This window comes from Vanessa cardui, chromosome 10 (assembly GCF_905220365.1).
Source record: "Vanessa cardui chromosome 10, ilVanCard2.1, whole genome shotgun sequence".
NCBI classification, from domain to species: Eukaryota; Metazoa; Arthropoda; class Insecta; order Lepidoptera; family Nymphalidae; genus Vanessa; species Vanessa cardui.
Genome location: NC_061132.1, coordinates 11,009,720 through 11,026,530, shown reverse-complemented (window position 1 = coordinate 11,026,530; position 16,811 = coordinate 11,009,720). Strand labels below are relative to the sequence as shown.

General features: G+C 33.2%; 2 protein-coding genes across 4 annotated transcripts in view; one reads left to right on the top strand and one right to left on the bottom strand.

The window, feature by feature from the left end:
- Positions 1 to 92: 92 nt before the first annotated feature.
- Positions 93 to 16,811, bottom strand: part of LOC124533285 (alpha-tocopherol transfer protein-like) — a 50,335-nt gene continuing 33,616 nt past the window's right edge. The window contains exons 3-8 of one of the 3 annotated variants that reach the window (XM_047108495.1): positions 11,517 to 11,613; positions 9,641 to 9,661; positions 8,814 to 8,955; positions 7,083 to 7,375; positions 3,797 to 3,874; positions 93 to 2,019 (exon numbers count right to left, since the gene is read on the bottom strand). In XM_047108495.1, coding sequence (XP_046964451.1) covers positions 7,127 to 7,375; positions 8,814 to 8,955; positions 9,641 to 9,661; positions 11,517 to 11,613 — 509 coding nt within the window. In that variant the 3' untranslated portion in view covers positions 93 to 2,019; positions 3,797 to 3,874; positions 7,083 to 7,126. Of the gene's footprint in view, positions 2,020 to 3,796; positions 3,879 to 7,082; positions 7,376 to 8,813; positions 8,956 to 9,640; positions 9,662 to 11,516; positions 11,614 to 16,811 lie in introns of all 3 variants that reach the window. The other 2 variants (XM_047108496.1, XM_047108497.1) reach the window with 2 other exon arrangements.
- Positions 3,953 to 6,851, top strand: LOC124533284 (E3 SUMO-protein ligase ZBED1-like). The gene is made up of 5 exons (XM_047108493.1): positions 3,953 to 4,668; positions 4,878 to 4,965; positions 5,052 to 5,200; positions 5,281 to 5,496; positions 5,602 to 6,851. The coding sequence occupies exons 1-5, from the start codon at positions 4,354 to 4,356 to the stop codon at positions 6,829 to 6,831; spliced, it is 1,998 nt and encodes a 665-aa protein (XP_046964449.1). The 5' UTR covers positions 3,953 to 4,353; the 3' UTR covers positions 6,832 to 6,851.

Here is a 16,811-nt window from a genome sequence, read left to right as displayed (position 1 = left end):
ACGAAAAAGAAATATTTTTTTATTCGTAATAATAATAAGAATATATGAACAGGATATAACGCATATTTACATAATGTAAGAAAACTCAGAGATAACAGCAAATAGAAATTTATTCTTGCTTTCTAATAACTAATACATAAGCCATGGTTCCCAGAACCAATAAAATATCACGATTAACACGAAAATCAAATTTAAAATTAAATATAATTAAACATAAGGTACCACCACCTTCGGTGTACAATTTAGCACCAAAATAAAAAAAACAAAGCACATTGGATTGTCTATTAATAAAAAATACGATTTTTTTTTACATTTAAGCGACTCATGATTTATTTATTTAAGTACAAATATTAAGGATTTTTTTTCTTAAAAATATATTCTACCTTTTTATATTTATCGACACTATGACGATCCAAGTACTTTCCATCTTTATACAAATTTGACAAAATTCCACATGAAGACTCGGGTATAGAAAAACTTGAATAGAAGTCTGGTAACTTATGGCGCTCAGCATTTGGTACAACATGGGACTTTTATTTACTTCTATTATTATATATATATATTGTTATCATATGATCAAAATCACATTACACTGACAAAGACGTTTTTCTTTTAAAGACAATATATATACATATTGATTGTGGCAAGGTTTACACCACACAGACATGTAACCCACATAAGTTTTACTGAACTATCAATTAAATTTAATTACTTAAAATCACTATTTATAATGTAAATAATTCTGTATATCTTTTATTACGGTAGTCAGATCCAAGCCCAGCCTATTTTATTCCAAAATTAAATATAACAGTAATAATTAAATAAATCAAATTAAGTACAATATATGAATTTTATACATTAGCAATGAAAATTCCTACTGTAATGCTAAGCTAGTCAAACCAAATTTTTAAGGGCGTATCATTTTTTTTCTATATGAATGCTATGCATTTAATTAATTAATATTAGACTAAAGACTTAATTTAAATTCCGAATATGAAAATTTTATCAAAAACTTCTATTTGTATGTACTGACAATAGCTTTGTTTGTAATAATTATTTTATTTTTATATAGGGCAACCCCACTCAAGCAATTGACATTCGATTTTAGATTCAATAAGGCATTTCTACTAATGTGTACAGCTTAAAATACGTTTAATTTTCAATCATATATTTACGATCGATTTATGTTTTTTTTTATTTTTTATAAAGATAATTACATATTTTAATTAATTATAACAGAATATTACATAAGCTGGTGCAGAACTTTTCCTGTTTTTGAAATATAATTTTTTTAATTATGCAATAGATATAATATGTACATTATATAGTCTTGAATAGACTAGTCAATACAGGGCCTTATTATGCATATTTAATATCTAATACTTTAGAATAAAATATCAGATCTATAATAAGTTTGCTAGGATTGGGAGCGGCCATACTATTAATTTATTAAGTTAATAAAATAACTAAACTTATACATTATTCAAATTGCAACATTATAATTACAATCAAATAAAATAAAAAAATGGTCCTTTCTGATCTCCGACACCAACTAACAAACCGCTGCTCTTTACAATATATATATTTATTTCAAATATTTTTATTCGCATCCTCCATCATTTCACGTCATATATTATATATCTTGTATTATATCAACACATACCTATTATATAAAGCTAACTAAACCGTTTAAGTCTAGGACACAAACCATAATTTAAAATATACGAAGCTGTCATGATATTCAATACAAAAAAGTACTCAGTCAAAGTACGTAAATAAATATATCAGATCTATTTTAAAGCGATTGACAATAATATTCTTCTCGAGAATGAGATTCTTTATTCTTTATTTAATAAGAGAATAATAAGGTATCCCTATACAGACATCGGCGTGGTCAGTTTAGCAATACATGCCATAAACAACCGTTTTACTTTTATGTCTATTAAATGTATGAATCGTACATTTTCGTAAAGAAAACTAGCGACACCTAGAAAAAACACGCTAAATACAGTAGGTACAGTCAGCGTCAAATAATTAGAGACACTCAGGGTATTCAAATAATTAGACGCAACCAAAAAGTCAATAATATCGGTACAGACAAAGTTTCCTTATTGTTGTCATCAATATACGCGCTCAAAAAGTCGAGACGTTTAAAATGTCATATAGATCGTTTCAGTCAAACCACCATAAATATGGTTACAGTCATCTCGCCAATGGTATCCAAGCATTCTAAGTGTTCAAAAATACTGAACAAATTACAAAACTAGCATATTATAGACATAAACTGCTTCCCAAAGATGAAAACCTCTTTAGGCAATCTAGTATTGTTTACACGTCATTATTTTATTTGTCATTGCATGTCAATTATCTATCAGTTGCATCAATATCAAGTGCAATATTAAAGTTAGTAGCAGTATTAATAGCGTTTCATGCTTTAATCTGACTACATATCGCATTATTGACACCACAAAACATCAAATTATATTTTTAAAGAAGGAAGGTCTCCTTAACAGATATTTTATAGAGAATTACTTGGAAGGTAATAGGGATCTGGAGTTAATTTCGATTTCGATGCCGATGAACCTGCTTAACCTAACCTGAACACGATCGAGAATTTGTGGGGCAAATTGGTTCAGGTACGGGGCAGTGCGCGAGCAAGAACCGCCGCAAATTTAAGGATTCACTCACTCGTCGAAGAAATTTGGGAGTCCATTGTCCAGGAACAATTTTTGCTACAATGCGGTACAATTAATGCGAAGACGTTTCTGACATAATTCTAGCAGACGGCGGCTATACACGATTTTGTTAAATGAATAAAAATAATTAAAGCTAAAAATGTTTGTATTTTTTACATCCGACGAGAGTTTTTAATGTTCTGTGCGTTCGAAAGTAATTTGATTGAAAGTGCTCATTTTGTCGTTAAAATGGAATGTATTTATTTTAATTAGGTATACAAGTAAAATTAAATACTTGTTTCAGTATAAAAATTGCTATTTATTTTTTGACATGAACATGATATAAAATAATAGATAAGCACTCTTGCTCTTTGAGATATATGTATACTAATTCTCTTTTACCAATTAATGAGAGGTTTAAATTTATTTTAAGTCATCAGTTTATTGCTTACAATATAACAATGCTTTTAATTCGCAAACCAGCCAACTCCATTTCACACTCCGTTAAAAGTATTTTTTCGATTCAATTAGACAACAAACTATTCTCGACGATATTCTCAAAATAACAATTCCAGAATTATCAGAATTTCGTGTAAACAGCATTTCATATTTTTTTAAATATTTAATTTAATGTTATGATGTATAAAGTGCTTCCTGAAAATTTTACCCATATAGATTAGATTTGGCTGGTTTGGGAATCAAGTGTCGCAAACGGCTATGCACGATTTTTTTAAAAAAACAAGACATCTGTGACCTCGTGCTTTAAGTGAAAAGGATAGCAGTAGTTTCTATCTCTTTCATATTATGCATAAATATTTCAATATTAATTGATGTGACAAATTGTATTTAAAATATATAGCAGTAAAGTATATTTTTCTAATGTGTTCCGTATTTTTGAACACTTAGAATGCTTGGATACCATTGCCGACATGACTGTAACCATATTTATGGCGGTTTGACTGAAACGATCTATATGACATTTTAAATGTCTCGACTTTTTGAGCGCGTATATTGATGACAACAATAAGGAAACTTTGTCTGTACCGATATTATTGACTTTTTGGTTGCGTCTAATTATTTGAATACCCTGAGTGTCTCTAATTATTTGACGCTGACTGTACCAATATTATTTATCTATTTCACGTCGATTATTTTAAAGACGCATCATGATTAACGCTGCAACATCGAGACATGACTAAATTATAGGCTCGTCGAAAAAATATCGATACATCGATATATCGATATTATTTTTTCAATGTATCGATATTTTTGAGCGATATTTAATGTTTCGATGTATCGAGATATCGATATAAAATTACGAGTATTGAAAAGGTATAAAAATCGATATTTTTTATAATTAAAAAATCCTAAAAAAGAATACTTTTTTTATACTAACATTTTTTAACAAATTACATTTTTTTTGTCTTTGGTCGACTTGATTTACTGCGTTTTAATTTGGTACTTAAGTTGGCTTTTAAGTTGGCAACTCTGTCTGTCAATGTCATTTCGGTGTCAGTGTCTGTGCTTCAACTATCCGTCCGTCTGTTATCCGTATTATAACCTCAACGCGAGCGTATTTCTGCCTGCATTTGAGTTGATTATAGTTCTCAAACAATCTAACTAATTAAATCAATAATTAATTCACGTATGTGAACAAAATAATTCGAGCATTCCAGTCATGTCTAGTGTTGTATGGAACTTTTTCAAAAAAATAGACAGACAAAACGTTTCATGTAATGTGTGTGGGAAAATATATAAAACCAGTGGCAATACGACGAATTTATCTACACATCTTAAAAATAAGCATCACCATGCGTTTTTGCAACTTAAAAATAAAAACTCAAGGTCAAGTGAAGTGAATATTACACCAAGAACAAGAACTAGTTCACCTGTTTCGTCTACTAATTCAACTATTACCAATACTAATAAACCTGCTGAGATAGAAAATAACTTCATGGAATTGTCTGAAATTGCGATTTACGATGATACTGGTGTAAGTATTTTATTTGTGAAAGATCAAACGTAGCTTTAGAATCTAAATATCAATTGTTCATAACCAATAACCAGTCAACTAATGATGTGTAATTACTAAAAGTATCGATATCGATAAATTAAAATTTTGGTGTTTTCACTTAACCTTAATACTATTTATGACGACAAGTGTAATGAAATATATACAAAATATTCAATAATTTTTTTCAGACTGAATCCTCCAAAGATGGTCAGAGTAAAGACTTGTGGAAACAGACTACACTCATAGATATGTTTGAAAGAAGTTCAAGCTATGAAGGTATTTTTTTTTTATATTAGATTACTGTATTGTTTACATTTTAGTTCTATGAGGATGTTCTAATTTTATTATTTTTCTCAATTTAGCAGGGGGTCATAAAACTAGCCAAATAAATCAAGCTTTGATCTACATGATTTGCAAAGACAACATGCCTCTATCTTGTGTAGAAAAATCAGGATTGAAAAGATTTATGAGCGTCATTTGTCCACGCTATAAAATTCCATCACGAACTACTGTAAGCGAACTATAATATTAAATTATTATCTTATCCTTTTTATTTTTAAATGTTATTTTATTATTCATTTCTCATTCCAGATAACTGGCCTCATGGAACAACGATACGCCACTACCAAAGCCATTTTAAAACAAAAATTAAGTGAGATAAATAATATTGCTTTAACAAGTGATATATTAACTCTTACTAACTCGACACGAAGTTTCATCGTAGTGACAGCACATTTTCTTAACACAGCTAATAACTGCACTCCTGAGCATGAGATGGTGACATTGACAGCACGAAGAATGTATCAGGTAAGTAAAGTATAAAATAAATGCATCAAATTATAAAAAATAAAATAAATAGTTAATTATAATAAATTTAATAAAGTGGACTAATATTGGTCTTCTTTCCTGCAGGCGCACACAGCTGATTATATAAAAGAATGCTTTGAAAATATTACCGACGAGTTTACAATAGAAAAGGATTGCATCTTATCAATTACCACTGATGGTGGTGCTAACATGGTTGCTGCAGTGAAGAAATTTTTGGAAGATGGAAAAAGAATTCCTTGCATGGCGCATTTGCTGAATTTAATAGTGGATGGCGCAACAAGAGATAATGCACCAGTTCTTGAAATTGCCAATCGTGTCAAAGCCATTGTTACATATTTTAAACAATCTGTGAACGCAATGGACGATTTGCGAGCAGAACAAGAGGGACAAAAGAAAGAGGGAGAAGTATTAACACTTATACAATCAGTAAGCACAAGGTGGAATTCTTGTCTTGATATGTTGGAAAGATTCAATACATTATCAGCTATTGTGGCTAAGATTTTAGCAACTAGGCGGAATGCACCTGATATGATAACTTCTTCAGAGTTAAGTGTCATACGAGATCTGATAATATTGCTTACCCCATTTAAGCAAGCTACTGAAGAAATTAGCGGCGATCAGTACGTGACTTCTAGTTTGGCGATTCCCATTGCAAACTTACTTCAGAAAGGACTTGAAGAAGTAAAACCTTTCACTGAATTTGGTGTTGCTGTTCAGAAGAGTTTGCTCAACTTAGTTATTGCCAAACTAGAACCACTAGAGCGACATTTACATCTTGCTATAGCAACAATTTTAGACCCTCGCTTTAAGCGTATTCATTTTAATTCAGCACTAGCTGTTTCCACTGCAATAACCGCATTGTCAAAAGAAATACGTTTAGAACATAGACGTAGAGGACAACTTTCGCCTGAACTCAGACCCACAACCACTACCATAATTCCAAATTCAGAAAATTCTTCGCCGTCGTTGTGGTCCGGACATGAAAAAATTATGATAGATATTGCTGCAGCAACCTCCAGTTTACTTTCAACCTGTGATGGTATGCCTAGCGAACTAAAGCAATATCTAGATCAGCCTATAATACCCAGAAAAGAGAATCCTACAAAATTCTGGTTTGATTGTCGTCATTTTACTCCAGTCCTTTCCGACATAGCTCTAAAGTATTTGATATCGCCTGCGTCCTCGGTTTCCTCAGAGAGAGTGGCATCTGCTGTAAATCTCGCAGTACCCAATAACAGAAGTCGGCTTACAGCCGAGCATGTAAATCAAAGAGTTTTTCTTATGTCTGTATCAGATAAATATTGGTTTGATTAATAAATAATTAATATTTTTTATTGTTGTCCTTGATTTAAAAAATTTAAAAATGATGTCTATTGATTAGTATTTATCTAGTAATGTAAGATGATTGAAGTAGATTAGGCCAAATAATTTTTTTTTCCTATCACACCGATATATCGATATATCGATATTTTTAAATAAAAATATCAATATCGATATTGATATATTCAAAAATTATCGATACAATATATATCGATACTTTATTGCATTTCCGACATCCCTACTAAATTACGACATTGACAGGTGTCCAAAGTGTTGCCAGCAACGAAAACTAATCTATGTCCAAATTTTTAAAAGCTCTCTCCATTGCCTTTTCCCGTTTTTTATCGGGGAGGGCATTTATTCGCTGTTCCTCTTCGGCTTTGAAGTAGGGTTCGAGGGATTTCAAATTCTGCATACATTTCTTGTGCAATGTCTGAGTGTCGGGTAGGGTACCCCCATAGTCCGGTGGGAGGGCGGATCTCGGTATAACTGTACCGTAAAACTTCTCAAGGTCCACGTTTTTGTGGTGGAATTTTATCTGAAAAGAGAAATTATAACATATAACAATGATAATGGTAAAAAGGTAAAAATACGTAAATTTAGAATTCGTAAGTAAACTAGTAAGTAGTAAATAAATAAGTAATTATTATTTTTTTCAGTGTCGTATAAGTTGTACCTCTTTATAAAACTCTTGTCCTTAAAATTATTATTGTAGAGCTTTGTGCAAGCTCGTATGGATTCGCGAGTGAGCCAGTGTAACGCACAAGGGACATAAAACCTCAGTTCCCAGGATTGGTGGTGCATTGGTTATGTAAGAAATACATGTATATATGTTATATATATGTAAGAAAACAGTTTCAAGGATCATTAAGTCCATTTTCACGTAGACCAGCGCCATAAACAAAGGTAAATGACCGCTGAACCGATTTCGTCGTTTTAAAGGAGGAAGCCAAAAAAACAACTGCCAACTATTTCTGTAGCAAATACATTAAAAATAGAAATATGCGGCATCAAAGTACACGACATACAAATGCTGTTTTAGGACTATACGGATATAACATAGACCTCATGTTCTACTGGAAGTACAGGGTCGAATTATTAAACTTATTTTATTATTGAAAATCCATATTAAATTTGCGTTTGTTACGTACGTTACGTACATTGGAATGTTAATATTATCCAATTTGCATTCAACTTTACGTGAGGTCAAATTGTAACGGAATTAAATCAATAAATCAATTTTCATATTACTATATACACATTACGAGATTAATATTATTTACTTATTATTATTATTATATTAATATTAATTTAAATAATTGTATTAACTAACATGACTGTATTTTTTTAAATGTTGAAAAAGGGTAACTACTGAGTTTCTTGCCGGTTCTTCTCGGTAGAATCTACTTTCCGAACCGGTGGCAGCTTCACTTAATTGTTAAATGACGATTCAAAAGTGCTTGTAAAAGCCCACTTGAATAAAGTTTATTTTGATTTTGATTTTTGATATCAGGCAAAAAAGTAGCCTATTTTCAATTAGAATTTCGTCAAATTCGGTTCATTACTTTTGCCGTGAAAGAGCGATGGACTGATAGAGTTACTTTCTCGTTTTTAATATTAAGTTAAAGATAATATAGATTGCATGCGCTTTACTTGATGTTTTTAGGGCTTTGTACCCGCGTACTTGTTGATGAACACCTGTTCATAACCAACGCCAAACACCAATACTTAGTTCTATTTAGATTTAAAAAACTGGGGAACCAGTGTTATGCACAAATATCTTAGTTTGTCAAGATCAGGCGCCCGAGTACTTAACACCAATATCTTAGAGTAAAAAACAACAATTTTCAATCGAGGTTTAAACAAAAAACAAAATAATATCGAATCCACTCCATCAATTTTGGATTTTGGAATCTGTCTTGGATAATATCCACTAGTGAAAATTCTTCGGAGTGAACGTGACTCTCAGCACTTACCATATCAAAGAACTTCTTGTCCATGAAAGGTCTTATGAGGAGCAGGAGCTTGTCGACGATCGGCTCCGTGTTGAACACGTGTATCGCGCGCATGCGCACCGGCATCGCCTCTTGGACGTACTGGAAGAATTTCCGAAGCGAACTGGAAATTAATAATCATTATTAATTTAAGATGACATTCAAATATATAATCATAATTTTTGAGAATTTGAAATAGGAAATATACAAACAAAATGTGACGATATAATATTTCTCCAATATAAATAATAGCGCTAAGGCACGAATGTCATTTATAAATGAATTTAAATATAAACAATGGACTCCACAAATAACTTATGATAATAATTGTATTACACGAATATATAATGTATTACCTACATTTGCAATAGGCGAAATTCAAATAACTAATAAAGCAAAACAAAAAATATTTACAGTAATAAAACTAGAAATATGAACCATGGATGATTTTTAAAAAATATACATTAAATTAAAATATTGATACATTAATAAATATTATATACGGGAAATAAAAACAAGGAAATAAATAAGCATTATTTTGTCAAGCCTTATGAAGTACTTTTATGTAAATTTTAAATATACTTATATCTAATTACGTATACTATTTAAATATATCTTAAATATGTTTGTTTGGTATTTATATTATCTAGAAATAAAAAAAACAATTAATTAATTCTAAACAGATTATAAATAAATAAAATACATATACGAGTAACAACTTATTTATTTATAGTTAGTGAATTTTTAATCTGTAGATAATTTAAAAACAAATTGGCGAAGCGTGATTGAAATATATGCGCAATATTTACCTTTGTCTATCCTTTTGAAAGCTATTAAAATATTAATAATATAAATTTATATATTTTATAATTATAAAAAAATAATCATATACGTGGTGAAATAAATAATGAGAAGTACAGTTTATAATATTCTGTGATGGATGCAACGGTGACCAATGTTTTTTCCTATTTGGGATGGAAGGAGCTCATGGCGTTATTGTCAATTAAGTGCGTCATGATTTTAGGATATTTAAAAAAAAATTATTCAAATCGGTCATAATGATTGTTACATTTTCGATAAATCCCCGATCTTTCTAAAGTCTATTTGTATATAGAAATACGCTCTTACTTGAAACGAAGGCAAGGAGTGATTTGTGTGGTACGCAACAGGTACGCTAGAATCTATACATGTCATAAAATCGTAGTGTCTGTTTGTAATATTAAAATAGCCCTTTAATCAATGAATATGTATGTATACAAGATAAATATACCAAAATTTTAAAATTTTTGTTTGTCTGTCTGTTTGTTCCGGCTAATCTTTGGAACGGCTGGACCGATTTTGACGGAATTTTCATTGGCAGATAACTGATATAATAAGGAGTAACTTAGGCTACAATAATATATTTTTTGTTAGATTCACAGCTAGTAACCGACAAAAAGCAGCGGTACGATCTCTTTGAAAATGTAACGAAATCGCTATGTGTAAATATTTGGCAGGATTTTCAACTCTTCTAGCGACCCCCAATTACCTCTTTACCAAGCAAAAGGAAACATCAAAACGATCATCGGATTTTAAGCCATTTATTGTTCACTAAGGTGGCAGATGAAAAGGGAATGCGTTCAACTGAGATGAGAGAGATGAGTGTGAAGTGAGCGAGACATACACCGAGCGAATTTAGCGTGTAATGTTAAAATACGAAGTATCATATGGGCCACCTGATGGTAAGTGGTCACCATCGCCCATAGACAATGACGCTGTAAGAAATATTAACTATTCCTTACATCGTCAATGTGCCACCAGCCTTGCGAACTAAGATGTTATGTCCCTTGTGCCTGTAGTTACACTGGCTCACTCGCCCTTCAAACAGGAACACAACAATACCGAGTACTGTTATTTGGCGGTAGAATAACTGATGAGTGGGTGGTACCTACCCAGACGGGCTTGCACAAAGCCCTACCACCAAGTGAAGTTTGGGAGTAGAGTCTGTCATGGTACACATAAACGGAAACCGTGTAAATGAAAAGTCCTTCATCACAGAAATAGTGCTAAGAATATTGTTTCTGTATATTATAATTGCTACATGTTTTGCGATCTTAATAGAACATTCTTCTTTTTAATTGCTGTTTTTCGAGAACAGTAATTCAATATTTGAGAACGTAATATAAATCATTTTAAACTTATAACTACTATAAAAACTACAAGGATGAAGATGACACAATGAATATTTCAACCAGACAGAAGACTTTTTGGTAAAACAAATGACCGGACCAGAACTTTGAAGGAATTAAACAAACAACTTGGGGTAGAATATATTATATATGAGACCAGAGCAAATTATATAGTAATACTGGAGACCAGCCCCTACTTTGCATAAAGAAAATAGGGCATAAACATCAATATAATTTAAACCCTACAGTACTCGTGAATAGCTTCCTTTGGACCATTATTTCAGGAGATTATTCCCTAGATACAAACAAATATAACCTCTTTATAAAATTAAATAATTATTTCACCCCGAAGTATCGTATACTCTGATGTTTATATGGTATTGTAACACAGATAAAAGCGTTATCAAAATGCAGAAGATTAAACTTAATTTGGAAGACGAATAAATCCTGATATTAGTGCGTGTTAATTAATAAATGTTTTTTTTTAAATATTTGGATTAATTTTGAGATTACTTACGATAAGCTGACTCGTGTGAGATGTCCCAATCGGACGCCTCGCATGTCGAAGACGAAGATGTGTCCGGGCTGAGGACCACGCTTACTTAAACACGAATCTGGAATAAACGAATTAATAACATTAGAAATTTTAAATTTAATTTTGTTATACATAAACGCTTAATAGTTTCTAATAGAAATGACTAGAAACGTTAGCAACGTGCCATTTAGTTTTTTAGGATTTATTCCTATTACTGTGCCCGCGACCTTGTACGCCTTTGAAAATAACAAAAAAAAATATTACTGTAGCCTAAGTTATTCCCCATTGTGTCAGTTATCTGCCAGTGAATGTCCCCTCAAAATCCGTCCAGCCGTTCCAGAGATTAGCCAGAACAGACAGGCAGACAGACCAACAAAAATTGTAAAAAATGTTAAACCCAGGCAAGTACCATTATATTAATTTGTGTTTATAATTCATCACGTGCTCGGTGGCAAAGGAAAACATCGTGAGGAAACCTGCATGTGTCTAATTTCATCTAAATTCTGCTACATGCGCATTCCACCAACCCGCATTGGAACTGCGTGGTGGAATATGTTCCAAACCCTCTCCTTAATGGAAGAGGAGGCCTTATCTCAGCAGTGGGAAATGTAAAGGCTGTTACTTTACTTACTACTTACTGTATATTAAGAAAATTTGCTGCAATCTCGTCGTAACTAAGATTTTTTAGATGAAGTAATTCCGTAAATCTCTTCAATACTAATCTAAGGTTTCGATTGTTGTAGGAGATAAGAGTTAAACAAGATTTTAATTCGCTTTTTTCCTTCAACGTCGAGCACGAGACGAAAACGGGATTATGTAAATAACTACATTAAAAATTTTAATTCTCTCAGATTTTTTGCACCGCTTCTCAGTTTTTATGTATTTATTTATCTCTAAACTGTTGTTAGGTTTTTTATACACAATAAAAAATATGCGAGGAGTATAGCAACATTGAATAAAAAATAAAGTTTTACGCATTTACACGAATAGCAAGATTTACACAATAGTATACTGGCTAATGCCTAGTATGCATACGAGAGCTTTTCTATTTTTTTTTTGTAAAATATTCTCGGACTCAATTTGTTAATTTTGTTTTAAGATTTTGTTAGTAGGAATGTATCCTACTAACAAAATCTTCGTGATAATCTGCTATCAATATCAAATGCATATACCAACATATATTTGTACCATTTGTACCAAGCAACCTGCCCTGGCTTCGCACGGGTGCAATACTGATACTAAATATGCTACACATTTTTTTTTTGTTTCTTTACGATATTGTACTTGACTGTATTATATACAAAAACCTTCCCGTCGAATCGCTCTATTGATTTAAAAAAAGTCGCATCAAATTCACTTGCGTAATTATAAAGATCTAAGTATACTTATGGACAAACAGCTGAAAACAACTTTGTTTTATAATATGTAATGATAATCAAAATATACTTTATTCAAGTAGACTTTTACAGGCATTGTATTGACATTTTACATAGCTGTTCTAAACGTGATGCTAGAATCTAGCTAGAAAAATCGGCATGAAATTCAGTACATCTTGAGATACAAAGTTATGTCACTCGACCTCCATGGTCGATTAGTGTGTACACCGGTTTTCATGGGTAAGCCACTCGGATTCGATTCCCAGCCGAGTAGATGTAGATTATCATTTTCTATGTTGTATTGGGTCTTCGTGTTTGTGGTAACGTCGTTACTCCTGATTTCCCATAACACAAGTGCTTGCTACTTACATACACTGGGATCAGAGTAATGTATGTGATGTTGTCCTATATTTATTTATTATTTATATATGATATATCCTGACGGAGAGATGTGTTTATGACAGCGTAGGTGTTTAACCGTCGTCGACATAAACTTGTAGTAAGTGTGTCAAGGTCACGAATCCCCTACAGACGATTCAAATCTGACCTTTATGGAGTGCGGAACATTGCAGATTTCTCGCTCGATACTATGCAAACTATATACTTGTTTATATACTTTCCTTACACTTGTACAATCGCTTTACAGTAGCTTAGAGAGATCTTATGACACCAGATTGGATAAGAACAAAAACCGGTAGTAGCCCGTTAGGCACAGGGTATAAAATCCGAATGAATGGTTAGTATTTCTTACAGCGTCATTGTCTATTCGCTCTTTACATAAACTATTAAAAAATCAAGTGTGTTCCACCTCAGAACGCATCAGAAAATATCAAGCATGAGCGTATATGTTCATACAAAGTATAATTATTCCGTGTTGCCTACGTAACGAATAAATTAGGAAACTAAGCAGAAACTGAGAACTGAAGCAGTATCATGGTATAAACTTTACCTTCGTTATTACACAGTGTTCCTGACAAAAAATACCGGGGTAAAAGTAACTAACTAATAGAGTTGTTATCTATACGATAAGAATATTATAGAAATGAAGAGTTAGTTAGATTGGACACATTATTCTCAGGAACCCATTTCATTTTAGATCAAATTATTAGACCAATTTAAAAAAGAAACGTTCTCTGTTAGATATGCCATTTATCGAGAAAATCTATATAACATCACAACAACAACAGCCTGTAAATTCCCAATACTGGGCTAAAGGCCTCCTCTCCCTTTGGGGAGTAGGTTTGGAACATATTCCACCACGCTGTTCCAATGCGGGTTGGTGGAATACACATGTGGCAGAATTTCTATGAAATTTGTCATATGCAGGTTACCTCACGATGTTTTCCTTTACTGCTGAGCACGAGATGAATTATAAAGACAAATTAAGCACATGAATCAGCGGTGCTTGCTTGGGTTTGAACCCGCATTATACCAAAAGTAAAAACGGGGCAAAAATATTTCTCAGGTGAGCTTTTGTTGAGCACTCTGCGTTCTTAAAAAGTTTGACAAAAATCATGTACTATTGACAGACTTTGTCATTTCGCCAATCGAAGTCAGGATGAGCAGCAGATACATATATATATATATATATATATATATATATATATATATATATATATATATATATATGTCGGATCGACAGCGACATCAGTACGATCGTCAGGCATCATAGGGGCGTATTACTAGGGTGATCGAGCAAATAGGAAACCGCGAATACAGGAACACGTTTATTCTACGTTTAAAGTCCTTAATACACTAATTCAGTATCACACTGTATCACACTTGGCAACGAAGCGAATGACAGTTCCTAGGATGGAGGTACTGATCTTCACGAGAGCGAAATCGTAAGTGAGTCGTCTCTGAGCGCCTCCACCGGGTAGGCTCCGTCGTAGCACGAAGTTAGTCGCGTCGTGACGTCACGATAGTGCTGCCGCCTCGCGGGATTCGTGCCGCGCTTCGTTACGCTAAGGAATTCATGACCGTCTCCGACACGGCCATCCTGCTTTACACACGTCCCCGTGTGTTATTCTGAAATAATGAAATCGTAGCACAGTATACACCGTTCGGCCACCTCTGACACAAAACATTACAACTAACTTGGCATTGTAATGAAACTAAAATAAACTTCCTGGCTTATGTAACAATTTTGATTTATTATCATTTAAGTTTCAAAAGAAAACAGAAAGAAACAAATCATCTAATAAAATTACAATTAAGACAACCAGAAATGCTAGAGCAGCTAAGTACCGCTTGTGTCACTATCCACAATCATTAAATCATTAAAATTTACTAGACTTGATCTGACTTCACTATACATGAATCTTGAACAATGAATCTTATTCGTGGCCTGTGGCTTTTCCATAAGCCCCTCTAACACATCCTGTGTTCTTTCTCTTGCATTCTACCAATGCCGACTCTCCCAGAGTCTATGGTCTCTACAAGACCCGACCTCCGCCAGAGCCACTCGCGCACCGCGTATCCACGGACTACTTAAAGCAGATACCGATTTCTAACGGACTACGGCTACGAAATGGCTACTGGTACGGTCCGACCAGCCGAACTAAGATGCACCATCATTACCGTCATCACTCAATTCATTCTCTTCAACTTCCAGTGGTACTTGGCCCTCGGGCATTCGACCTAATCTATCATGCGCGTACTTGTAAGTACGTTTACAGTTTAGTGCTCATAATTTATGGCGTATCCCATCTAACACGTCAACAACTTTAAGTGGCCCTTCAAATTTTGGGTCTTATTTATTTTGGTTGAATTCTTTGTTTTGAAGTAACACAAAGCCATCAACAGAAAACTTATTCAACCTCGCCTTGTACTGTCAAACCGTTTTTTGTCATACTGAGCCGCACTTGAAATCGATAGAGCTGCGTTTTCTCTGACTCGTTCGATATCTACGTCCTTATTTCCGTCATAAATCTTTAAATTAAGAGGGCGTGCGACTTTACCGATAAGTAATTCGAGTGGACTAGCTTTTCGTCACCCTATTGACTGTACCATTTAACGCAAGCTTTACGTCGCTTAATGCATCCTGCCACGACTTATCGCTCGATTCAACCGCGATAAGCTTCGGTTTTTTTTTTACATGCGAATTTCAATTGCCTTTACTTCAAAACCTAGGAACTGTACACGCGTCTTTAAAAATGAACATTATTTTGAAGTTAAGTGAGAAACCTGCTTTAGATAAAACCTCCAATACCGTTTTTAATCTCTCTAAGCCCTATTCTCCAGTTTCCGAAATAATCAAAGTGTCATTAACATACACTACAATGTAGCTTTAGCTTAAATCATCCAACGCAATCATCAAAGCACACTGAAAAACTGAAATAGCGTTACAAAGATCAAAAGGCATAGCTAAGAATTCATACTGCCCATTAGGCGTTACAAAAGTGGTTCGTGCAATTGATTCTTTATTTACCGGTATTAAATGGAAACCACTAGCGCAATTTAATTTTGTGAAGATATTTGCACCGGTAAGTCGCGAAATCTGATCAGAAATTAACGGTAACGGGTACCTATCCGGGACGGTATTTTTGATCAGCTCACGGTTAGCTCTATTAGCGGGGCTTGCAAAGGGTGAATTACTCGGTCGTATAATTTTGGCATCTAAAAACTTATTTACTCGTTCTTGCATTACTTTTCGTTTCTCCGGTAAACAGCGATACGGTCGTCTTTGAACAGTTTTATTCGGATCTATTAAGCAAATTTCTAGCTCATAAGTGTTAACGCATGTAGTAGGAAAATGTCGACAAGTTATTATTTACGTTCGTTTGAAATGTCAGTATTTATCTCGTCAAAGTTATTTGTACAGGTCGGGGCATGTTTTGTAGCACACGAATTAATAACGTTACTTTGTGCCAGAGTAAGCTCAATCGTTCTTATGTTAACC